Source organism: Pseudochaenichthys georgianus, chromosome 6, assembly GCF_902827115.2.
Source record: "Pseudochaenichthys georgianus chromosome 6, fPseGeo1.2, whole genome shotgun sequence".
Taxonomy (NCBI): domain Eukaryota; kingdom Metazoa; phylum Chordata; class Actinopteri; order Perciformes; family Channichthyidae; genus Pseudochaenichthys; species Pseudochaenichthys georgianus.
Window position 1 is genome coordinate 30,494,163 of NC_047508.1, and position 25,661 is coordinate 30,519,823.

Here is a 25,661-nt window from a genome sequence, read left to right on the forward strand (position 1 = left end):
AAACGTGTTTAATCCCAAACGCAAATGGGAAGTGATTGTAAAATAAATACGATTTTGCAATATTATAATATTTATCATATTTTCGTTATATTATTTTGTTTTTCTCCAGATATGAAAAACAAATTAAAATGTGGGAATTAATTCAGTTGTATGTGATGGTTCCCAATTTTAATTTTAAATACGTTGTGATAAAAAAAATGTATAAGAACAACAAATGGTGACGATCCAATTATTGTATAAATAGACCATATTTGTTTTATATTTCATTAACTCGTATTTGAAAACTGCCCATGTTTAAATTAACAAAGCATATTTCCTCTCTTGAAATTAGGGAATAATTATAGACAAATTGTCATGGCCATCCAGCTCTCTCGCACTGAAGTAGGACCAACAGGAACGTGTCCTGTTTCTTCATCAATATTACATCAGTGCTTGGCGCGGCGTGTGCATGAAGATGATTCACCCAAAGCTTTATTGACTTAAAAAAGTTAAACGTGCGTCGTGTATGGTGAGAGGCTGCGCGCATTGTTCCTCTGTCTGATCTTTTATCCTTTCAGCCCAAAGGGGGGAAAAGCAAAAACAAAGCGCAGATCAGAGAGTGACCTTTGGAGCAGCTGGTTATTGTCAAAACGCATGTAGGCGAAGTGTGGCTGGTAAACGATGAATCCGTGGGAACCAGCACATGTTGAGGGCCTGCACCCTCATTCAGCAGCGGGCCCTCTCTTCACGCTCACCACAATGTGACCCTGCTGTTTTTAAGCGCAATGCCAACTCCCACCGTGCATAATGTTAATAACATAGCGTTTTTTAAGATGCAATTGAAAAACGATTAATTAAAATGCATTGTTCGACACAACAGCCTACAGTAATGACAAATAATGTTTATTTTTGTATTGCATTTTGACAAAATAGGCTATAACATGTTTTATTTGATAATTGTAGACATCATCCATATGCATCAACCATGGACCTGTACTGCTATAAGACCAACACTCCAACCATCTCCATTGGTCATGAAACCATGGTTAATGCATGCTGTCTGTGGGAGTGGGAGTGCCTCACCTTAAGTTTTGCCGTCACTTGAGTGCCGTGTGTGTCGTATAGGGGGCTGTACCAGAGTCTGCCTGCCATGTGCACACTGCTGCTGCTGCTGCAACACAGACTGTATGCACACACCGATCGCGGAGCAGAGAGAGGAGGACAGCGAGCAGGAGGGAGGCGGTGCTGCACGGACAACTGCGTCCCACTCCTAAAGAAAGCATCTTCACATCCAACAGAGAGTATACTTCTCATCTCTCTGACCTCCACTTGATCACAGCTTTCTAGATAACGACATAGGGGAGCTGCGTGAACATTTAAGGTGAGTTTGAGCAACTGATTTCAAAAGTATATGCTTTTGATGTTAGCGTTTGATCATATCTTCAATCCATCTATAAGAATATTTTAAGATTAGTATGATGACATTTTATTCCGAATTTCACCTATAGCCTAATAGTGAGAATATGTTAACGTTTCAGGCCAATGCAATTTAAGTGGAGTTATAAGTAGGAAAGTACATGTTATAAATGTGTTTAGATTGTTGGATTAGTCTAAATATTTAATAAAATCCCTTCGTGCAAACTTTATTAAATTGGAGGCCGGTAATAGTATGTCCTAGATGTTTCATCTTTAGAAAATTGAATACCTGTTTTTAAATAATGAACTAGGATGTTCCTTTAAAGAGACAAAACCCACATCTTAATGTCAATCCTCGTCTCTGCAGCTGCCTTCAAGGATGGACTCCATACCTGCTGGACGAGACTCCAGCTCCTCGCCAACCTCGAAACAAGAACTTTCCTACTCCAAGAACCTGAAGCCCAACCAGGTGGGACATACGGTGCTGTACGGAGTACCGATCGTGTCTTTGGTGATAGATGGCCAGGAGAGACTATGCCTCGCACAGATATCCAACACGCTGTTGAAGACTTACAGCTATAACGAGATACACAACCGGCGCGTGGCACTGGGCATCACCTGCGTGCAGTGCACCCCCGTGCAGCTGGAGATCCTGCGCAGAGCCGGGGCCATGCCCATCTCCTCCAGGCGCTGCGGGATGATCACAAAGCGCGAGGCTGAGAGACTCTGTAAGTCATTCCTAGGAGCTCACGCGCCTCCTAAACTTCCAGAGAATTTCGCTTTTGATGTTTCTCACGAGTGCGCGTGGGGGAGTCGAGGCAACTTCATCCCGGCACGCTACAACAGCTCCAGGGCCAAGTGCATCAAGTGCTCCTTCTGCAACATGTATTTCTCTCCAAATAAATTTATATTTCACTCGCATCGCACGCCAGAGTCTAAGTACACGCAGCCGGACGCCGCTAACTTTAATTCTTGGAGACGACATCTTCAACTTTCAGATAAAGGTAGCCAGCAAGATGTGATGCACGCGTGGGAAGACGTGAAGGCCATGTTCAATGGGGGCAGTCGCAAGAGGACGCTGCCAGGCTACGGGTCAGATTCCAGCTCTTCCTCAAAATCACATGGACAATCCCGTCCCCGAGAATCACCCGACATACCCGCAAAAATCATCAGCCGGGAGGACAACCTGGTTGGGATGTCGAGCACACGCAGCTACCCGGTCATCCCCGTGCCCAGTAAAGGCTTCGGGATGCTGCCAAAGATCCCTCCGCCGCTCTTCCCTCACCCGTACGGGTTTCAAGCTTTCGGCCTGTGTCAGAAGAAAGACGACATCCTAATGGGAGACCAGAGCAAAGCGGGCCTGCCGGGTGTCCTTTGGCCGGGTACCAAGGACAGCGCCTACCCCTCCTTCCCCATATTCTGGCCCGCGACCGGCGCGCTGCCCATGCCCCCGTACCCACAGACTCAGCACAAACCCCCGCCAGAGCTGCTGTGTCCCCCCAGGCAGACTGACATGGAGCTCTCCGAGCACAGCGACCGGAGCACCAATACCTCAAAAGACAGCATGGTAGAAAACGACCGGTGCTCCAGCACTCAGTCCACGCGTAATGAGGACGATAAGTCCGGGGACGAGGCGAGGCCTCTGGAGGGGATGACCCTTGCCTCACGGAAAATCAGCTACGTGTCCGCCTTCAGGCCCGTCATTAAAGACGCGGACTGTATCGCCAAGCTGTACGGCAACAGGGGCGCTTTCAACGGGGGTCGCACTGGCTATTTATCGCCCGATTTTTTAAGTGAGAGCTCAAGCTACCGGTCCATGTCCCCCTGCGTGGACAGTGAGGGCGAGCCGGACGTGGATGTAGAGACTAATAAAACACCAGAGGAAGAGGAAAAGGAGGAGGAGGACTCCCGGCCTCTGTCCTCGGTGTGTCCTCGGACTCCCCCTCGGGCTCACAGTGTCTCCCCATCCGACTCAGACTCCAGGAGCCTGCAGGAGGCGGTCAACTCCCAGAAAGTGAGCCTGCATGTGGCCCAGTCCTTTGACAGAGAGCTGCAGAACAAGCAGCTGTCAGAGACCCACATAGCTGCGTCTTTTAATGAAGTGAGTGACACTGGCGATAAATACAGGCTGTAACATTTCTCTAAAGTGGGCTTCTTTCCTTGACTTGTGTGTGTATTTTCAGAGAGAAAAATATGTGTGTTCTTGTTTTTTTTTTAAACGGTGTATTTTATGATAAAACTGTAAATGCAGCAGCATGTCCACAACATTTAAGAAAAAGAACTTTAAATAAAAAAGATATACACTTCAACTTAGAGTGCCATTTTTATTAAGATTTTATTTTTAATTGGTTATTATTCGTTTGTAAAACGTCTTGTAATTTTAAAAGTTAAAATAAGTGGTGATTGTGTCTTCTGTAGGTGTACACACCGGAGAGGGCTGAGCTGCAACAAAGGAGCAGTCCGTATCAGCTCAGACCTGCGAATTACAAGATTGGAGTACTTACATCAAATGGTTAGACTTTATTTTACTGCTTTTTGTAAAGAAAAATCGCTGTTTGAAAAAAAAGAATTGGCGGTGAAAATCACATCGATTTATTTTCTCTTAAGATGAGAGTGCAAGTAAAGAGGAGCCGTCTTCCACAGTGGAGGAGGTCGAAACGAAATCTTGTGATGAACAAAGCAGCGAGGAGAACCAGCGGGAGCCGGATGAGGGTAAGTTACACCGAGGTCAGAGAGTAGGATTTTATTTATTATTAAATCTAAGTCTAAGTTTAAAGTCTAAGAGATACAGGTTTTTAAATTTTTTGCAAATATAAGGAATTTAATTTATGTTCTGTGTGCTCAGGCGAGGCTGCGCCAGCCAGAGCTCCTCCAGCACAAAGAGCCATAGAAAGTCTGGCAAAAGGTAAGACCATGTCTTACTGTTAGATACAATGATTAACAGTCAACAAGACACTTAACAATGATTTATAATTATCTTATAATACAACTAATACAACAATATGAACAAATGTTTTTTTTACAAAACTCAAAAGAAATTGGACGTTCATTATTGTTATTTCTCAGTTTTTGCAATAAGTCAGCTTCTTTGGCATTTGTCCCAAAAATATATTTAAAAAATATATGTATTTTTTAATGTAGGCCCAGCAAGACCTGCCCTGAATAGGCTGTGTAAATGATGATGGTGTCCTCATCACTGTCATTATAAATAGAAAACTGTCCTAGAAGGAAGATGATACAAACGCTGTACCTTTGCTCCTCCAACGTCCTCTATTTTTTGTCTGCTTTTTAGAAGAACTACAGAAGCAGCTGTTAGAGCAAGTTGAACTGAGGAAAAAGCTGGAACGTGAATTTCAAAACTTGAAAGGTAAGCTAAATTCTGCAACAGTGCTTTCCCCACTTTTGGGGATTTATGACCACCCACAGAAGTAGTCTTTTGACAGAGAGAGAGTCAAAAGTCTTTCTGGTGCATGTTGAGTGTTGCTCTCCGGTCATGTTTCTGATTCAGGCCAAAACATGAACCTTTGCCATGGCACGACCGAATCCACATCAACAGAGGCACACCTGGGCTCTGCTTTACGGAGCCAAAATCTGTTATACTGTAGGGCACCATTTTTCCAAAAATCCTAGGTGGTTCAGGGCCACACTCCCGATGGGAAGAGGTTCTTTCAAAGACACATTTAATAAAGATTTCAGAGGCTTGTGATTCTAACCTTTTGTCCAAAAAACATCCCTGCTCCCTTAGAAAATACTGAAGGGAAGCAGGTGCAGTTAGGGGCTCAATGAAAATGATATCAAAAATGAATATAGTGAGTACAAATAGCTTGTTTTGAATATAATTGGACACTAAAATATATTAAGCTATTAACAAGAAAAACATGTAAAAGCTGAGGAGAGTGTCAATTTGATTCAAATTAAATCAAAATTGATTTTCAGCCGCTATAGAATGACAACAAGATATGTTATTGACTTTTGTGGCTTTACTTTAAACTCTGCAGGTGGAAAAAATGTGCTAATTCTTAATCTTAAAAATGGTATACGCCCAGAATAAACTCTGATATGCTTCATGTAAATCTTGGAGAATTGCAGGACACAATATCTCTCATACTCTCACTGCTGCAGTGTTCAGAGTTTCTCCTTCTCTCACAAATGCTTGAAAACATCTCAATTACTCTTTTGGCGCTCTGTTTTAAATCCCAGAAAACTGGAGACTTGATGCTCTGCGGGGCAAATATCAACATTAGTCTATCTCATGTCATATTCTATCTAGTATGTCATCATATGATATGCAATTACATTTAGCAAGATTTCAGATGTGCAATAGGAGAATGTTCTACAAAGACATTATAACGTCTTTATGAAAATTGTTTAATTTTAAGATCAGTGTATTTAATCAAGATCAGTGTCCATCAGTTGTGGGTGTAAATAACCACTAATCTGCAGTATTTTACCAGCAAAGACATCGGACAAAACCTGTGGTTTATTGCATTTATATTTCTTTGCTCTCACCTTTATGCAAAACACATGATGTCAAAGTCAGTAGGATGTATATAAATGAATGTAAATTGGGTTTTCTGTATATTCACCTCAGACTCTTTAGGGTATATGTTGGGGTTCTGGATTGTATTGTTCCATCATCTTCCACCTTCCAACAAATGTCCAGTGTCCAGTGATGCGTCTTACTTAACGTTGATTTAAAGCAGTGTGGTAGACCTTACTCATATCTGCATTTTGTTTTCTTAATGCATTCATGCATTGTATTACATTATTGGTTTACTACACTTGGTGCAAATGCCTCTGTTATACATTAATACCAGCTTTCATTCCACCTGCACCTAATTGCTTATAAGGAGGGCTGTCATGGGTCTGCAAACAAGTCAACACAAAATATCTAAACAGTTCCTTGCATTAAGATTTGTTTTAGGTTGCCTAGTTTGAATAAAAGGAGATGAGACTTTTGCAACCTGTTTTACCATTTACACATCATGATGTATTGTGTATTTGCTGCATGAACCCAACATTTTCAGAAATCCAGCAATAAAGTTGCATTTTTAAATGAATATAATTAATGTTTACTGAATTATTTCTCTAAATGCTTTTTTTTCTTTTTACTATGGAAAGTAATTTAAGTATTTGTACCACAGCATGTGAAGTGTACATTTTGGACCTTTATAGAGGCCGGGTTTTCGCTTTATCTTGATGTCAGCGCCCTCTAGAGGCTGTGCGTCGGGCCGGACCAGTTTAAGCATTCTAGTGCTCAGTTGTATTTCATGCAAGTGAATATTATCCACTTCCTACTAGAAAGAAACTATCGCGAGCCCTTATCCAACTAAATTAATATTCACCTTTTTTGTTTCATTTTTACGTTATCGTGAATATGTGACACATATAGGCTAAGGCATAGTGGCTAATTGAACGCTTTTTGTGTCTGTGAATTCGGTTTTAATGGATGTGGTTTTTTAAGGAAGTTTACTTACCACATCACTGACTTTAATCTGACCTGCCTTTTGTTCCTCAGATAATTTTCAGGATCAAATGAAAAGGGAACTGTCGTACAGGGAGGAGATGGTTCAGCAGCTGCACATCGTCAGAGGTGAGAGACATAAAACAGAGGGAGCGGATAAAGCAGCGGAATTACAGATTTAATCTGGCATGTTGCCGACGTGATTGATGACATCATATAAACTCAGATGCTTTATGTAAACGAGATATCAAGGATTTGCGTGTGTTGACTCTTACATTTACGGTTGTGATGCGCAAAGTGTGCTCACATCACGCAAATTACTTGAAAGGATGTGGTAGACACTTCATGATTGTTCTCACAATTTATATTGTTAATATTTTATTTTAACATATTAATTTCCAAAAAATAAATACAGCTATAACCTGTTGAATACAAAAAATAGATATTTTTCCGGTTTTAAAATGATGATTTGGGCTCATAGCTTAGACGCTTTGTGCAGCAATTTGGACCAAGAAAAAATAAACTCTTGAGGCTATTCAGATTAAATGTTATGCGAATTGTTATACATTCAAGGGGAATTACAGTTAAGAAGATATGCAGATTATGTTTGCATCTCAAGGCTCAAAGACAGGCAATACTACTTCACCCAACACTGACTGACATCCAAAACATCCAAACATTTTTAGAGCATGCCCCTTGAATCAACCAACCAATCGAGTTTTACTCCCAAAAGCCTATACGTCTATTCTGTGTTATACTTTAATATCATTCTCAATGCATGCGATTTGCCCTCCCGTACACTATTGATCTTTCATCTCCTTCTTCTTAGAAGCTCACGACGCTTTACACCATTTCTCGTGTAAGATGTTGACTCCTCGCCACTGCAGCGGATCCTGCTCCTTCAAATCTCCTCTCCTCCCACCCTGAACCAGATGACATTTTATGAAAGAAAAGGGACACAAAGGACACATCTTCTGTCAAACCATGAAAAACCTCTGAGGAATCCAGTCTAAAGAAGACTAACTTGTAATTACTTGTAATATATTGAATTGAAATGCGTATCGACACCCTCAGTATTTATGTCCATCTTGCATATATAATTTGTTTTTCTGAAATGATACCATTGATGATATTTATTATTTGTGGCAAAGTGCAATGACAATGTGTGTAATAGGTTGTTATTTCCTCTTTTTTGTCAATAATGGAGGCTTTTAATAGCCAATGCATTGCTCTTTATCCTCTCAGTATTGTGCATAAGCCTAATACATTTTCTATGTTCTTCTTTGCAGGCCAATAGCTTCATTTGGATGTTATGCACTTTAAACTAATTATGGTAATTTCTATAACAAATATTGTGCATTGAAATCGGCCTGCAATATAATTATTTGAAGCGTCAAACCATGTCTTACTGTTTCTAAAGACTTTACAGAAGTCAGCTATTTGTACACTGCGACCTTGTAAGTATTGCAACATATTCTAAGAGTAGCCTATTTGTTCATGTAATATTTGTTTTGTCGTTGATGAATAAATCATTTTATGAAAATAAATTTGGAATCATGCCCATTGTTGTCAACTTGAATTAAAGGAATAGGCCATAGCCTAACGCTTAAATTAAGAAGCCATACTGTTCTGCTTTTGATTCATGTGAAACTTTGACCTTTGTGTGTTTTCAAATGATCTTGGAGCCCCTTGATGGATCGCCAAAAGAGGAACTTATCAATAAGAAAACATATTTTATGAGAAACGCTGTATGAATGCAACTTTTAGCCTAATTATTTTTCCATACATATTTGTATTTGATCAATTAATTGATTTTTCACAGACATAGCCATACATTGCAGTAAATAGTCGCTAAATACAATTCCCAGAGCTGAAGGTGACGTCCTCAAGTTTTTGTCGGACCAACGGTCTAAATCAAAATATCATGTGTTTATTTTTCAATGATTCAAAGCGGAGAAAAGCAGCACATTTATTTACTTTTATGTTGTTCATCATTTGTGCATGGCTTACACGATTAGTTGATTATCAATATGGTAATCATTTATTTCTGTCAATGATAACTTAAATAATCGATTAATCCTTAAAGATAAAAAATATGCAGGCTGTACATTTAATAAAAGGGAAGAAACATCCTAACCGGAACTTTTTGTATGCACTCTTTTACGAGCAGAATACAGTTCTTCAGATAGGCTACATTTAGAGAAGTATACTTATATACTTAAGTACCACCAGAATACTCTGTTCAAAGTCCTGCATTGAAAACGTGTAAAAGTATTAGCATCAAAATATACTTAAAGTACCAACAAAAGTACGCTAAGGCAGATTGGCCCATTTTCCTATAATGTGTTGATGATAATTATTGGCGCATTTAAGTTTATTAAACCTTATAAATGTGCAGATATTTTTAATTACCTTGTATGCTGCAGGGTAGCTTGTGAATGTGACTCCTGTGACTAAAGTCTTATTTAAGTGCTGTTTTATATTTCACTTCATTGATCCAAATCTTCACTAAAGGTAATACATAGGCTAATGGAGTAAAAGCACACCATTTACCAATTTAGGCTAAATCGTAGGCTAGTGGGTAGGAAGCAATTACAAAGTAAGAAAACATTTAAATACTCAAGTAAAGTAGAAGTCCCTTGAAGTTGTATTAAAGTATAGTAGGCTACTTGAGTAAATCTACTTACAACACAGTTTGTATATGCTGCGGTAGCGCCCCCTGCTGTATGAGGTCAGGAAGCGACACTCAATTTTGAATTTCGCTGTCCCTTGAGGATGGCCGTTGCGCATGCGCAGATAATGTAACAAGATGGCGGAGAGTGCGGAACTGAAGGTAAAGCGAGCCCCTTCATTAGCTTGACAAATAAGCAGTTCATACAGTAAGATTTGAATTTCAAATCATAGCACCATTGTTATTTGAAAATAGAGACCCGATGTGTGTTGCTTTTAAAGCATTTATTACCAAAACAACAGAGCAGTGAAGACCGGACCAGCTGTTAGCTGTCTGGCTAGCTCGTTAGCATTAGCTTTGTTATTGTTGCCGACGTTCCGTTAGGCTGCCTCCGCTGAGCGGCTCACCTGCAGATAAGGCCAGATATCGCTTATAGACAAATACTAAAACAACATTCATTTCTACGTGTTGTACCCGACGGCACTGTGGTGTTAGGTAACTGACATTATCAGTAGAGCATCAGGTGAACTGCAATATCTGTTTTTAAATGGGCTCTGTCTATTCCCTGGAAGACAAGCGCAATGTAGCTTCCATTGGCGTTATTTTGTATTTGATGTGAAGGAGCAGTCCACGAAATATGGTCACTATCCACAGTCTTGTTGACTGTAATGTTGTTTATGTGGCGATTATTGTTTGAATAGACGAGATAAACGAAATACTGTGTCTTTAGGTTCTGTTTCAGTCAGATTACACCGGTATCACACAGGCGCTGTTAGCTACCCTCTGCTAAATGTGTCCCTCAACCTTCTTCTACCCTCTTATATTATAACGTAATTCATATTTGAAAAAAAAACACTCTTTGTGAAACGGTTTGTTTTCATCTCCTCACGTCCTTAACGAATTTCTGAACTGTTGCCTCAACTCATCATTAGCTTTATTAAATCTAAACTGTATACAAGTCATTTAACATACATTTGTATATAATTTACATTTAGTGAGTGTATGTCAATGTTTCACTTGCATCTGGCACAACATGTGGTATTAAGCAGCCAGATATTAAGCATTATTGGTATGTTTACGGTTACTAAAATATTCAACTTTTACAGTCCATCATTGAGAGCTAATTGGGATTGTCAATTAACATTCAGATGACTTTGATTGATCAAGTGGGTTGAAAGTCACATTTGCATTATGCTCTTCATAATGACAGGTTGTCTTTTAAGGCAAACATTATGTGTTTTAATGGTGTGTAGAGCAACATTGCACGTTTTAAACATCGTAGTTCATGAGTACTATACATATGGTGGACATGAAAACACGAGTACCTTTTTAATGTAACATCAGGTAACATTACCTTTTGCTTTGATGGACTGCATTATACACTATAGAATGTATTTGTTGGAAATATAAATATCCTAAAGCAAAACAAAAACGACCACTGCATGGTATAATGCAGGCTAATACATCTTCACAAGCTACTTATCAAAGTTTGAATTGACACCTCGCTGACACTGTCTCTAGACGCCGTCTCTCCATTATTTTGTGCAGATATTCATGCTATTGTTTCCCCCCCTGTATTATCACTTCCAGCATGTGCAGTGATGCTTTATTCATTACAGCTATACGTTGATTAAGTATAAATTATCTTAGTGGCTTTGTTTGTTAAATATACTGTGTCTGCTTTTATAGTGTGGTTTTATTGTACCCAGACAAAGTCCAAAGAAACCCTATAAATCGTACTTCTCCAAGCAGGATTTGAAATATATAAATCAGACTTGATTTAATAGTTATGCTTTAAGTGGTAAAGTCTAAACGAGAAAAATTAGACTTGTTTGTGATAATAATATTGTAATAATAGACCATTTTGGCCACTTTTTTTTCCTTCCAGCAAATGGTAATGAGCCTTCGAGTTTCGGAGCTCCAGGTGTTGTTGGGGTATGCAGGACGGAATAAGCACGGCCGCAAACACGAACTTTTGACCAAAGCTCTCCACCTACTGAAGGCTGGGTGCAGTCCGGCAGTGCAGATGAAGATCAAAGAGCTCTACAGACGGCGCTTCCCAACCAAAATGGTTTCGCCGGTGGACCTGGCTCTGCCTGGCGTTCATTCGGCCTCCAGCCTGCCCGCTGGCCTCGCCCAGCTGGGGTTTGACAGCCACGGTTCCCCCTCGCCTCTGCTGCCGGTCTCTTTACTCGGGCCGAAGCATGAGCTGAATCTGTCCCACCTCCCCTCCGCCCTGCATCCTGTTCACCCCGATGTCAAGCTGCAGAGACTGCCATTCTACGACGTTCTGGATGAGCTCATTAAGCCAACCAGCTTGGGTGAGTCCACCACTTCCTGCTGTGGGTGATGGAGCATTGTGACCACAGATATCTGTAACATGACTTTTCAAAACCGTGCTTGGTTAAAGTTCAATATGAGTTGCCATTAGTGCCTAGGAAGTGCTGAAGGTTTCCCCTCTGAGTGTCATGCTGTGTTGTGGTTTCTTTTTTGTAGCCTCAGACAACAGTCAGCGGTTCCAGGAAGCATGTTATGCCTTTGCATTAACACCGCACCAAGTTACACAGATCAGCAGCTCCATGTAAGTGAGAAAGCTCTCTGGTAAGAGACGAGAAGGAAGAAAAAACACAATGTTACTACCAAACTATTTTCAATGTACTGTTTACTTGATTTAGAATGCAGCTGTTATATCTGACACAGCAAGCAATCGTAGTAAACTGATGTGTTTTAAATGCTGTTTTACTTTGGGCCAGCCTCATTTGACTTCTGACTCTTTTCACTTCTTTAGGGACATATCTGGGACCAAATGTGACTTTGCTGTTCAAGTCCAGTTAAGGTATGTTGAACATACATTTCTCTTTTAACCAATAAGTACATTTGCATTTAGTGAATATTGGGGCTCGGTTAGCCTCTCTCAGTTTTGAGAAGTTTCCAGAAATAGTTGTCATTTGTACAGTTTTTGTCATTTATGTCCATCTTTTTCAGATGAAAGAATTTTAACCCTCACCCAAGTTTTAACTTCAACCTTAACTATATTCTTTATTTTACAGTTTAAGGCATGTTCATTAAAAAAGCTGGGACGTTTTTAGATTAGCATGAGAAACACATTAATAATACATTAATAATACATTACATTTATATAGCGCTTTTCCTGGAGCTCAAAGCGCTTATATTAGTTTTTTACATTTGTCCTTCACATTAGAGCTTCTGTCATTTATTTCCTTCCTTTTCAGATTTTGTTTATCAGAGACCAGCTGTCCCCAGGAGGATCATTTCCCCCCTAATCTGTGTGTGAAGGTGAACGGCAAACCCTGTAATCTCCCGGTGAGTCCCGGCAGTTTGTCGTTGGATAATCTTATCATACTTTCTGTGTAACACGACACCAATTTCTGAGAATCGAGGTCACTGATGTTGGATGTTTTCTCTGCAGGGATATCTTCCCCCAACCAAAAATGGAGTTGAACCAAAAAGGCCCAGTCGCTCCATCAACATCACCTCTCTGGTCCGACTGTCCACCACAGTACCCAACACCATTGTGGTGTCATGGACTTCAGAAATTGGGAGGGTAAGAAGACGTTAGCAAAGCGTTGGGATTCAATCTGCATAGCCCATTAAAAAGGACATTAGATGCGTCGGTGTAACTCACTCGCTCATTATTTCTATCTTTTTTCTGTCAGAGTTTTTCCATGGCTGTGTATCTGGTAAGACAGCAGTCCTCTGTAGTGTTGTTGCAAAGACTACGGGCCAAAGGAATAAGAAACCCGGACCACTCAAGAGCTCTGAGTAAGTCAAAGACAATCATATAAATTAACTTTCATATTGTCACAACTGTTTTGTGACAACGACATGGAGATCCGGGAATTAAAGATAGGTTATTCCATGTTCTCTTGTTTTATTTAGTGTGTATTGATCAAATTGACGAATCCACTTGAATGAAACACTCATTTAATCTTTGTCTTTTCTCTCTGACAGTTAAAGAGAAGTTAACAGCTGATCCAGAGAGTGAGATCGCCACCACCAGCCTACGAGTCTCTCTTCTGTGTCCTGTAAATACTCCACTACACACTGCTCCTCTAAAGAAAAGTTATTTTAGATTGTTGGGAGAAATATCTTAGTAGCCTTCATAATATACTTACAGAACCAGTTTGTCAATCCGCCTATTCATAAATCGTTACGTCCCCACTAGGGATGAGGAAGTGCAACACACACCAGTTGGAATTGGTAATAGTTATAAGGATTTATTATAATTAAATAGTGTTGACAAAATAATAAAGGCGTGCAGCCTGGCATAAACAAAGTGCCAAATGCTGATCGCTAACAATCAACAAAAGAGAGAACTCCAAAAGAGAGTTTCACAGGTTGTACACAGAGGGTAATACACAAAAGGAAAACAAAACCTCACTTCTAGAGTGGTATAAGTAAACTAAAAAGGCTACAGGCTGTAGTATGTAAAGCGCTTTGAGGGGTCTTAAAGACTGGATAAAGCGCTATATAAGTACAGTCCATTTACCATTTACCATTTACAAAAACACAGCTGCTTGTAATCAACAGGCGCTAACCGCTAAGCTAACCTGGATTCTACTCACACAATTTATACGGCAATATCTTGCTAAGCACAGATTTAACACGCTGCTAAACAGTATAGCTTTAACACATAACACCACAGCACTAAACATCAACCAAGCAAGTAAATACACCACAAGGCTAGAGGCGTCTGTCCCACATCACAGAGCCTCCAGAGTGATGATTGTCCCCAGGCTTTGAAGTCATCTCCAGCAGGTGCGCGCCAGCTGTGCGCTGCGATTGGAGTGTGTTGGGTCAGCGTGCTCCAATCACAATCCTCAGGGGGCGGACCAGGAGATGGCAGCCAATGACGTCAGGGCAATCGCACTGCTCATTTACATACCACACAGATGAACACAATAAAGACGACCCGGAAGGCAGCAGCCGTAACATAGATCAACAAACTTTAATTAGGGATTCAAATGACAAAAGACTGTATTTTATTTGGCTGGGAGACAAAAACCACTCGATACTAAAAGGAAATGTTTTGCTTTGCCCTATTATTATATTATGTCCAATCAAACGAAATGGTGCATACATGATTTAATGAAGTAACATTTATTTTGTGTTTTCTCTATTAGCTGGGGAAGATGAGGCTGACCATCCCTTGCAGAGCGCTCACGTGTTCTCACCTTCAGTGCTTCGATGCTACACTTTACATCCAAATGAACGAGAAGAAGCCGACCTGGGTGTGTCCAGTCTGCGACAAGAAGGCACCGTACGAACACCTCATTATCGACGGGTGAGCACAACACGGCACACATTCCTGCTAGCTTACTGTCTGACATGATCATAATGCAATTTACCTTACATAATATTCCCTCTTCATTGTGTTAAAACAATCTAAGGAGTGCTTAGGAGTCAAAATAATGCAATTGTTGCTTTACTTGACCATCCTGCTTTATATGTTATCTCATTTGTACCTGACGCCTGCACCAAAGCAACCTTCTGTATTTTTTTTTATATATATATAACTGCCTAAAAACCCAGATATAATTTGCAGCTTTAATTTCCAACAATACTGTATTTCCAAATGATCAGTGTTAAAGGATGACGATCTACTGAAGCTGATGTTATACTGGTTGCAACGGTGCCAAACTGTTTGAACTGTCCTGCTGTTTTTCTCAGGTTGTTCATGGAAATCCTGAATAGCTGTTCTGACTGCGATGAAATCCAGTTCAAAGAAGATGGAAACTGGCATCCCATGAGGTCGAAGAGAGAGGTGCAGGAGGTGTCCGCTTCGTACAACGGCGTAGACAGCGGTATGTAGCGTGTGCATTTCAGGGTCTTCCTGTGTTTGATTGAGCACAGTGTGAGGTAACCGTTCCCTTTTCAGACTCGTCTCAGACCAACCCGCAGGAGCACAGGCGGGGATCACACGACAACAACAAGAAAGTGGATGTGATCGACCTGACACTCGACAGCTCCTCAGAGGAGGAGCTGGACGACGAACCGCCGCTCAAAAGACCCTGTCCCTCGCTGTCCCCCGTCTCTCCGTCTCCGAGCAAGGGGTGAGTCTCCAAACCACAAAACAGGAAGTTAGATAACAGTAAACTGATGTATTTTTAAGATCTTTGTGCTCCGCTCTGGTGTGTTACTTCCTTTGTTGGACTAATGTGATGTCGCTGTGTTTCCTCTCAGAGTACTGAACCTACACACGCAGGACTCTCCAGTGAGCAGAGATCCCAGCATGCCCCCTGTGGAGAGCAGCTACATTCCTCCCCCCCCTCCCCTCATCCAGGACTATCGCCACTATTATCACACAACTAGTGACCTGCCAGGTACGACTGTCACTACAATAAGCTTTAGCTGAGTCTGTCTTTGTACAATAAACACATATGTATGATCGAAATATTATTAGCAACAGTATTCATGTGTTCAGTCCATACCGTTGGAGAAGGAATGTGTCTTCTAAGGTTCATCCAAAGCTGAAAAGCTCAACGCTGAGCTGTGTTTACTTGCTGAGATGTGGTTGAGCGATATGTCCTGATAGTCAGGTGATCGCATTTCTACCAAGATGAAGACTAGTTTTGGCTTTGAATCACGCCTGTGGATAACGGCCCCATCTCTTTAAAGTGTGCTCAGACAAAACTGACCAAATGGTGCACCCCTTACACACGGCAACTGCCATTACTATGATCATTGCTAATTGAACTACCAGTAGTCATTTTAATATTTGATTAACCGCAACATAAGGGATAATCGTGCTATTGCATTTTTTACAGTTATATTTGTCTATGTTTTTTTTAAATAGCCACTACTTGGTGAATTAGGTATTGGCTGTTCCTGTTTGCAATTTCCTCAAATATCTACAGACAACACAATCACTTACTTTGATTATGAAAAAAAGGCTTCTGGAGTTATGAGAAGCATATTTTTTTCGTTTTGTTTTTTTTGCACAATTCCTGTCAATTTCCTGCAATTTCTGTAAAGAAGCTTACCTTAGGTGTTAGGGTCATTGCTGCAGCTCCATCTGCTCAAGGAGAAGTATAGCCTCGCAGCAAGTGTGGGTGGGAGACTACAGCAGCCGTTCTTTGTTTCAATATGTTGAAGCAATGCATGTTTTATACATTGAAACATAGTGAAAAATGTGTGTTCCTTGTTGTTGAGTCTTGTGTCTTCTCTTACAGATTTAAATTTCTTCTCCTTCCTCCAAGGCGACAATCAGGTATATTCACTGCAACACCTGACCTTCAGCAGAATCCTACTGCCCTTGTTTATGTCTGGTAGTTTAATGTTAATGGTAACTCTTCTCTGTCCTGTTAGCATTACAACATGGTGATGGCCGCCGCAGCAGCAGCCTCAGCGTCTGCCTCAGAGGACCACGACCTGCTCCTGAACCGCTTCCTGCCCTATCCCTCTCAGATGCTGCGGGAGCAGTCGGTCACCCCGGGGAGCAGCACGCTGGCCGCCACTAACGGAGGCAGCAACAGTGGCAGCACCAGCAGCTTGGTGTCTTCCAGCAGCCTGCGGGACCACGACAAAGACAGAGAGCGGGACAGGGACAGGGACAACCTCTCAGGACTGTCCAGGTCCTCGGTGGAAGCTGCAGCGGCGGCGGCGGCCATTTATGGCTCCATATCTGACGTTATCTCTCTTGACTAGATCCACTCAGAACTAACAGACAAGGGAGACCGGGAGGTCTTTGTAAATAAGGAAGAAGATGAAAGAATACAGTGCTATGTACAGAGAGGAAAATCTATTTTCAATTTTACTTATCATATGTATATAAACTTAGGACGCTTCTTATCCGGTGAGTTACTTCAGTTGATATTTTTCTGTGAATACTGAAGACTTTTTTCACACCCCTTCACGTGGTCCTTTGATTATATTGTACCTTTTGTACCTGGTTTTTACAGTTTTGTTTCGATATTCCATGTTGATGGCATTATTTCAGTATAATGTTATGTGCACAGAACCCAATGAGGTCATACCTTATGTAACATGATATTTAGAATATAAAGAAAATGGGCATTGTTATAGATGTAAAAAAGGCAAAACAGGAAAATGTAAAACTTTTCTTTATTTTCTAAATGGCATCATATCTGTCAAAATGTTTTGACAGCAGAAAGATCTGGCCATTTTAGCCATCACTGTAGATTTTTCTGTAAGACACTCATGCTGTGGTCATATTATTCTTAAGAAATTATTTATGATGTAAGTTATGTTGTATGTATGCGGTTTTGTTAAGAAGCATTCCTCATGCCTCTAGGAACTGTTGCCACTAGAATTGCAAATGCTAGATCCTTCTGTTGTCATAACTGCACTCTTCGCCTGTTTCAGTCAAATATGAACTATAGTGTATAGTTAGACTGTACCTAAAATACATATAAATAAGAAGTAAGTCAGTATTGTAAGACCAGGCTTTTACACGGTGTGAATGAATGGCACTAGTCCAGCAAGCAGCCTCTTTGTTGTGTACTTTTCTACGTCTATTTTATTTTGAAAATATACACAGGAAACTACAGAAACGTAACAGGTTGACCTCTTTCAAGACGGAGCTAGCTTCCGAGCCACTTCATTCTTTATTTAACATTTCATGATGTCCTTATGTTTGATTTTAGCATTTGCTTCTTTACATAAAGGCTGTATGGAGCAGTGATGCATTCACACTTAGTCGTTTGCCGTTTTGCATGCCTCTGCGAATGAGCTGAACGCTCGTCCTGAGCGAGCTGTTCTGCGGCGAGGCCTCAGGATGCAGAGCCTTTCTTTCTTAAGTGTATTTGCAGACGCCTTTTAGAGAGCTGTGATAGCTTAGTCTTCGAGTGTTTCACAACATGCATTTTGGCCCAGAAGTTAAAACCATTGAAGTTATTACGGACGCATCCCCTACCTTTATTTTTCTTGATTTATGCTTACAATTAGGATTATTTATTATCATATATATTTTAAGCATTCATTTGATTCATGAATATACATTGCTGTCATTGTATGTGATATTTCTTTTGTAATTATATAATTAATGCTATTTAAAAATGTCATAGTTGCTTGACATGCATTGTAACATTTTCTTTTGTTTTACTATCAGATTATGTCAATAACTCAATAGAGGCTTTGATCATTTTGAACCGCTACAAGGTCTACTGTGCTGTTTGATATTTGTAAGAATTAAACAGAAGAAAGTGCACATTTGGAGTGTCTCTGGTGACAGTCTTTGTTCAGCTGCATGTGTTTGTTACCGTAAGCACTGAGACGTCTTCTAATCCAGTTAGTTGCTTGGTGAAAATCCTAAACTTAATCAAACTTTTGAAACACTTTAAAAAGCATACCCTTAAATCAGAGGCCAATTTAGTACCTTTGAATTACAAAGATTCGATGAAGAAAAAGGTCAGTATGTGTTCATGTTAACTCACTAAACATAAAATGCATTTGAGGCTGGAAGTGACGTTAGTTTTCTTGGTATTTGGTCCAAAAAAAATGTGTCCATCTGTATTGTTGAATATATTTCCCACCCTGCTCCGCCTATTTTAAACTGCCTAAATCTTTGAAACTGATATGAAACAGATGCCCTTACGCTGAGTTCTCAGACATTGATTTACCAGTCATGGATCAATAGGTTTTGAGATTTGACAGGGACCTTGGTGTGGTGAGGGGAACTAAGCTTATTGTATTGCAGCTACAGTTAACACAGTTCAGGGTAAGATCAAGCTTTAAATGTCCTTGTTCAGAAACTTGCTTTCATATTACTTTTATTCACATGGCCTGTGTTTAGAGGGAGGCATGAGGTTGTTCGTGGCCTAACGTCAGACACAGAAGTGTAGAGTTTGCTGTGTTTAGTTATAATGAACATTATCAAACACATTTTTGAAATGTCGCGGGGCAGGCTCCTGGTGGTGTATGTGAATCACACACATGTAGCAAAAGGAGAAATGTATTTTCTAAATACATTTCATTCATTTAATTTCCTTTTTAAATTGAATTATTCATTTGTCACAATAGACAAACAACTAAATACTCTCGACTCATTCATTGAATAATCGTTGTATTAATAAGTGAGTTTATTAACATTCAAATGATACTTTAATTTATCAGTTGATAGTAAAAGTATCCATTTTAATTGAATTCTCTTTGTAATTATGCCAATGGCACATCTCTGGCTTCATAACACATTGCCTTAAATCACAATTTGAGCACACATTTTGGTTAGGTGTAACCAATAGCAACACAATGGCTCGGTTGTATTTAGGTTTTGTCAGTGACAGTGAGCCAAACCAATCTACACATAAGAGCCAAAAACTGGCACAAATAAAGCTGCACCGGGGTCTGTCCAGCCGGGAAAACCAAAGGAGCTTTTAATGCTTTGTGTGAAATCCTATACTGAATCAGGGTGATATACAGGACCAAGTAAAGCCATAATCTGTATACATTATTTTCTCATAAAACTCCTCAATTAAGTCTCAGCTGATCCCTATATGTTTTTTAGCTTCAGAATGATGACTATAGAGGTGCCACAATTAGTTTTCTATTCTGTTTTTTCATATACTAAAAATGTGGTATGTGGTACATGTTGTGGACCTTTCAGGAGCAGCAATATAAATATACAAATAACATACTTTTTATTATCATTTAAAAAAAACGGAATACAAATGTAGAGAGAAAAATATACAACACAGACGTTCAAAAACACGTTTACTTGTTATTTTCACTCTGCATAAATTAAAATGTGGCATTTCATCGTGAGCCACATCTTTGGTCGCGGTATTATTGCGTCATCGCGTTGATTATGACGTATGTAGAGAGCGGCACCGTTTCAGACTGGAATGGAAGCTAGCAATTTTCCCCATATTTTGTTAGTTTAATCCGTGAATGGCGCCGAAACAGGACCCGAAACCTAAATTTCAAGAAGGTAATACACTGTCTTGTTATATTTTCCGAGAGGTTTATGGTTTCGGTGAGGGCTGGGACCTTCGGAAATATCCGGTGTCTGTTAGCTAGCATTAGCACGAACCGCTATCTCTGTTAGCCTCTATTGTTGTTTCACTAAACAGATTTGATCGTTTTTACCCTCCGCTTTAGTGAAGTATCACTACCTGATTTTCTTTTCAACATCGTGTTATATTAGCAAGAGCATACCTGCAAAATGTGTGGTTTTAATGTTAGCGTTATTGGGATTTTCTGACTATAAGCGGTAGCTTCATTCATGCAGCGTTAGCTCCCATTGATTTCACCGCCCACTTTTCTGTTCTCCCCATAGACTGTATTATTTTTACATACCGTTTAATGTAGAACTGTGATCTGAGATCTAACTGGCTAACTTCTGTTGTCATAGTGTTTTTTCTGCTGCTCTCAGAGAAATGCAAAAAGCTTCGTGCATCGAAAGTAATTTAGGATTAGTTGATGTGTAGCTACTTGCTAATATATAACAAATATATTGGTCAACTATTTCTGCAAATAACTGATTACTTTTTCGGCTTTACACATAGATCAAACCAAGTCTGCTACTAAATGAAACTTGACACTAGCCTGACTGATGAGTCCCACTTGTTCGGCTTAAACAAATGCTTTACCCCTTGATGTAATGATTGTTCTCGGCTACCAGACATTTGTTGAATAATTAAAATGTAAGGTGTAATAAATAATTGTTTGTGTGTATGTCAGTAGTTTAGTCAGCCTTACATTTTCATCGTGATTCACTCGAACTGATCTCATGCTGATTTTAATTGACCGACACTCTGTCCAGGTGAAAGAGTGCTGTGTTTTCATGGGCCATTGCTCTACGAAGCTAAGGTAGGCTGTCTTAGTTAGCCTGTTTCTCTGATCATGTGGTCCTTCCCTGTGTCTGGTACATTTTTGACAATAACGTATGTCTTTCTTTGCAGTGTGTTAAGATAAACATCAAGGACAAACATATCAAATACTTTATTCATTACAGTGGTTGGAATAAGAAGTAAGTGTTTGCTAAAATAAATGACATTTTTAAGAGTTGTACAGTATAGGGTTTCAATGGGATTAATTAATTTCATGGTGTTTTGTCTTTCAGCTGGGACGAATGGGTTCCTGAAAGCAGAGTGCTAAAGTATGTGGACACGAATCTGCAGAAACAGAAAGAGCTTCAGAGGGCCAATCAGTAAGTCTATCATCTCGTGTTTTTAATTTGAGTTTTTTACTAATTTCAATGTTTAAAATGTAAATATATTGAGTTTTTTATGGCCACGGTCCACAAAAAGAGCCTTATAAAAACACCACTGTCTGTGTCCTCTAATCTCCTGAAAATGAACGATGTATTAAGTATTGAACATTTTTTGTTTTCTTAATTTAGAGACCATTATGTAGAAGGGAGAATGAGGGGTGCTGCGCCAAATAAGAAAATACCTGCTCCCCCGCCGAAAAATGATGTGTGAGTTGATGTCATTCTTTATTCTACCCGTCATCTGATTTGATGTTTCCTGCCAAGTCAATGTTTAAAAAAAACACATGTTTACGCCTTTGCTTTCTATTCTTTTTCTGTAGGAAAACCAAAAAGAACAAACAAAAGAGTAAGTACATCGTATTTGTGTATTTACATATTAGTGTACGTGCATGCTCTCTAGAATACAAATCATCAGGTTTTTGCAACTGTGTTTCCACCGTCATTGTTTTTATGGATAAAATAACACATAGCTATGTTTCTGAATGTGCAGCTCCTGGTGCCGGTGAAGGAACTAGTTCAGGAGGAGACCCAACCCACCCTCCACGAAAGAAGAGGGCCCGCGTCGACCCAACTGTTGAAAGTGTGAGTTAATAAAGCGACCAAGTTGCTTTTGAGGCATTACCTGTGTAAACATTGTGCTATAAGCTTCGTTGTGTGGCTTTTCTGACATCGGTTCCTGTTTTTTCAGGAGGAGACCTTCATAAATCGAGTGGAGGTGAGAGTAAAAATCCCTGAGGAACTGAAACCATGGCTTGTTGATGACTGGGACCTGATTACACGACAAAAACAGGTTATTAACCGCAGCATTGTATTAAATAAATCACATGTATTTGCATGATATCATTTCCAAAGTTATTTATCAGCATTGTTCTTTTTTGTTTCATGATTTCAGCTTTTCCACCTACCTGCCAAGAAGAACGTTGATTCAGTCCTGGAAGATTATGCAAACTACAAGAAATCAAGAGGAAACTCTGACAGCAAGTAAATACACACATTGTTACTACTTACAGTACTTACTTAGCTGTTGTAGATCACCAGGCAGTGCAAAAACATGACTTGCTTTGTGTCATCGATATGTAACTCGTTTTTCCTCCCCTGCTCAGGGAGTTTGCAGTGAACGAGGTGGTTGCTGGTATCAAGGAATATTTCAGTGTCATGCTGGGCACACAACTTCTCTACAAATTTGAAAGGCCGCAGTACGCAGACATCCTGGCCAACCATCCTGATACATCTATGTCTCAAATCTATGGCGCCCCTCACCTACTCAGACTCTTTGGTAAAAGCACCTGTACAACATTACCTGCTGTAGTATTTATTACAGAAATCAGATTTTCTGCAGTGGAATTAGTGCAGCAATCTGAATGTAGAAGTGATCCCAGTCAAAGTAAAACTGTCCAATTTAGAGATCTAATTATTCCCCCATGGACTCCCAACTTTTGAATAAGGTTCTGGGCACGGCCCCGAAGTTATGGTTTTTATTTTTGCTCCGCCATTATCATTATTAACCCCTTACAAAGTCGATATTCTTATTAGCCTCAAAGACAAGTCTGGCTATATTAAAAAGAATACATGCGACCCCAATGTGTATCGCTTTAACTACCAAAAGTAAAAAAAATACGTTGGTGTCTGATCTTTTACAAATTCTCCATGGCACACATGGCTGAGTCACTTCTCTCTGACTCTTTTGAGTTTTGACTTGAAAATCCTTACGATTAAAATCACAACTTCGTCTAAAATGATGGACAGGTGGTTTTCTACTCGGAACATTAAAACAGCCCTAACCTGCTTATATGTTATCCTCTCGAGCATTACAAAAACAAATACTCAGGTAAACCACATCAACTCAATCTGCACATGGATATTAGAAATAAGAGTGCAGCCTGCTTCTTTTGATAACTTTTTTTTGCCGCGGGCAATGTGGTGGTTATAATAAATAAAATAATAAATCCTTTCTTTGTTTGGTTTTCCAAGTGAGAATTGGAGCTATGCTGGCGTACACTCCCCTGGATGAAAAGAGCCTTGCCCTGCTGCTCAGTTATCTACAAGACTTCCTCAAGTGAGTAGTCACAACATTGTTATCAATAAGACTCGGTGATAAATCTGCACCTTTTTTAATAAATCAAATGTAACTCTATTCCAGGTATCTTGTGAAGAACTCTGCATCGCTCTTCAATGCAAGTGACTATGAAGTTGCCCCTCCAGAGTACCACCGCAAGGCAGTTTAAGGTTCTTTGGGATCTGAAGCCTTTGTGTGTTGAAGTTCGGAGACGACATTCTTACCTGTCGAAAAGGATGTGATTTCACAAAAAGCCTTTGGAGAATGGATTGTGCGAGATCTTTGGATTTATTAAGGAAGAATCAGAGCAAGATCACACTAATCCCTGGACAAATTCATTTTCTTTCATGTGGAAAGCTGCTGAGTACGCTCTTCCTGTATTGGTATGTTTTTGAGTACCACTTTTTAGTTTCTATGATACTTTTCTCTTTTTTGTCACCAAGCTCTTTTGAAAAGGAATTTCATCGTGATTATGTTTTTGTTATCTGTCTCGGTTCAGATGCTGGCTAAATTTGTCTTGTAGGCTGTCATCATTTTCTAATAAAAATCTCATTCTCAAATGTTTGGTTCATCTTGTTTTTAAGCCTTTGTATTGCAGTTGGGTCAAGGTAGGATGTGGTGTCCTTCTCTTTATCTAAAGGGGGAGTAAGGTGCTTTTGAATGTTGGTACTAATACTGATTGAAGGACTTTGTCTTTATGAACTCTGACACATTGGATTTTAAAATCTGTAATGCTCTTATTATTTAAGTACATCATTTTAATTGTCAAACTTCACAAATGGTAATTATGTCTGCATTATATTTAGTGGTAATTGTATATCACTCAAAGATGAACTGACATGAAAATGAAGTAAATGTTAACCCGTTTTAGCAAGCTTGCTTTTGAATTGCATCTAATTTTATATGATAAACACGTATAAATGGCAGGGGCTCAGTCAGTAGGTGCTTGGACTGTGAGCCGTAGGGTCGCCGGTTCAAGTCCCCGAACAGACCTAAATGTGGAGTGTGGTCTGCTACTTGGAGAGGTCAGGGCACCACGGTAGGGCCCAGTTCACCTCCTGGGCCCTACCGTGGTGCCCTTGAGCAAGGCACCGGACAACCCACCCCCCCCACTCCAATTGCTCCCCAGGCACTGTACAATAGCTGCCCACTGCTCCTAGTACTAGACTCCTGGTACTAGGATGGGTTAAATGAAGAGGCCAAATGTCACTGTGTGCTCTGCATGTGTGACCATTAAAGAGGGTTTCATCCCTCCGATTCTATCTATGAAAACAGGCCAATATAGTAATATAAATGCAATAATTCAAGAAATGTTCATTAAACATTCAATACCCGATTAAATGCTTAATCTGGTAAGAATAAATAAACAATGATTAACCCATTCATTTTATAAACCTTTTGAAAATTGGATAAGTGACAAATCCCAAAATGGACCAATGCTAATAAAATGGTTTAAATGTAAAAAAAGAAAGAAATAATCACAAGTCTACACCTGGGAATGTTTTATAGAATGAAAACATGTTCTGCTGTGAAAGTTTTGGGTTTTTAAACTGAAAAGGGTCTAGATCTCGCCCCGCCCACCTGTAGCTGGCAGCTCGGACGTGATTCAGTTGCTGGTGTATTTGGCAAAAGGAAATGTTTTAAGTCTGCACCCATAGTACAGAGATTTCCCCATTTATGTTTGACTCTGAAATGAGGCATGGTTTTTTTAAAGCAAAATGGGCAACTTGCAGACATATCTGATTGGTAAGTCTAGTTAGCATCTCTTTTTTGTGAATGTTTATGCTAGCTTGGTAGCTAGTAATTTACATCAACTGTTAGCGGCTGTGAAATATATACGATGTTGTCTTTAAGGGATTTTGGTAAAAAGTAAAAGGCAGCT

General features: G+C 39.9%; 3 protein-coding genes across 4 annotated transcripts; all 3 read left to right on the forward strand.

Annotated features, from left to right (window-relative positions):
- The first annotated feature begins 1,235 nt into the window (after nucleotides 1-1,235).
- On the forward strand, nucleotides 1,236-8,341 carry skor1b (SKI family transcriptional corepressor 1b). Of its 2 annotated transcripts, none has more exons than XM_034085867.1 (8): nucleotides 1,236-1,360; nucleotides 1,763-3,496; nucleotides 3,814-3,907; nucleotides 4,003-4,107; nucleotides 4,241-4,300; nucleotides 4,688-4,762; nucleotides 6,914-6,988; nucleotides 7,689-8,341. In XM_034085867.1, exons 2-8 carry the CDS (start codon nucleotides 1,775-1,777, stop codon nucleotides 7,784-7,786), a joined length of 2,229 nt encoding a protein of 742 aa, XP_033941758.1. In that variant the 5' UTR covers nucleotides 1,236-1,360; nucleotides 1,763-1,774; the 3' UTR covers nucleotides 7,787-8,341. The 2 variants fall into 2 exon arrangements, with proteins under 2 accessions (XP_033941758.1, XP_033941759.1); XM_034085868.1 differs by having other exon boundaries at nucleotides 7,692-8,341.
- A 1,327-nt stretch (nucleotides 8,342-9,668) lies between these two features.
- pias1b (protein inhibitor of activated STAT, 1b) lies at nucleotides 9,669-18,725 on the forward strand. The gene is made up of 14 exons (XM_034085409.1): nucleotides 9,669-9,692; nucleotides 11,419-11,851; nucleotides 12,027-12,111; nucleotides 12,319-12,366; nucleotides 12,764-12,854; nucleotides 12,961-13,095; nucleotides 13,208-13,313; nucleotides 13,503-13,576; nucleotides 14,675-14,835; nucleotides 15,222-15,355; nucleotides 15,430-15,604; nucleotides 15,735-15,874; nucleotides 16,724-16,761; nucleotides 16,860-18,725. Exons 1-14 carry the CDS (start codon nucleotides 9,669-9,671, stop codon nucleotides 17,196-17,198), a joined length of 1,983 nt encoding a protein of 660 aa, XP_033941300.1. The 3' UTR covers nucleotides 17,199-18,725.
- Nucleotides 18,726-20,295: 1,570 nt separating this feature from the next.
- On the forward strand, nucleotides 20,296-24,339 carry morf4l1 (mortality factor 4 like 1). The gene is made up of 12 exons (XM_034085176.1): nucleotides 20,296-20,439; nucleotides 21,274-21,320; nucleotides 21,413-21,480; nucleotides 21,574-21,660; nucleotides 21,853-21,930; nucleotides 22,044-22,069; nucleotides 22,214-22,305; nucleotides 22,412-22,513; nucleotides 22,616-22,704; nucleotides 22,827-22,999; nucleotides 23,695-23,779; nucleotides 23,864-24,339. Exons 1-12 carry the CDS (start codon nucleotides 20,400-20,402, stop codon nucleotides 23,946-23,948), a joined length of 972 nt encoding a protein of 323 aa, XP_033941067.1. The 5' UTR covers nucleotides 20,296-20,399; the 3' UTR covers nucleotides 23,949-24,339.
- The last annotated feature ends 1,322 nt before the right edge of the window (nucleotides 24,340-25,661 follow it).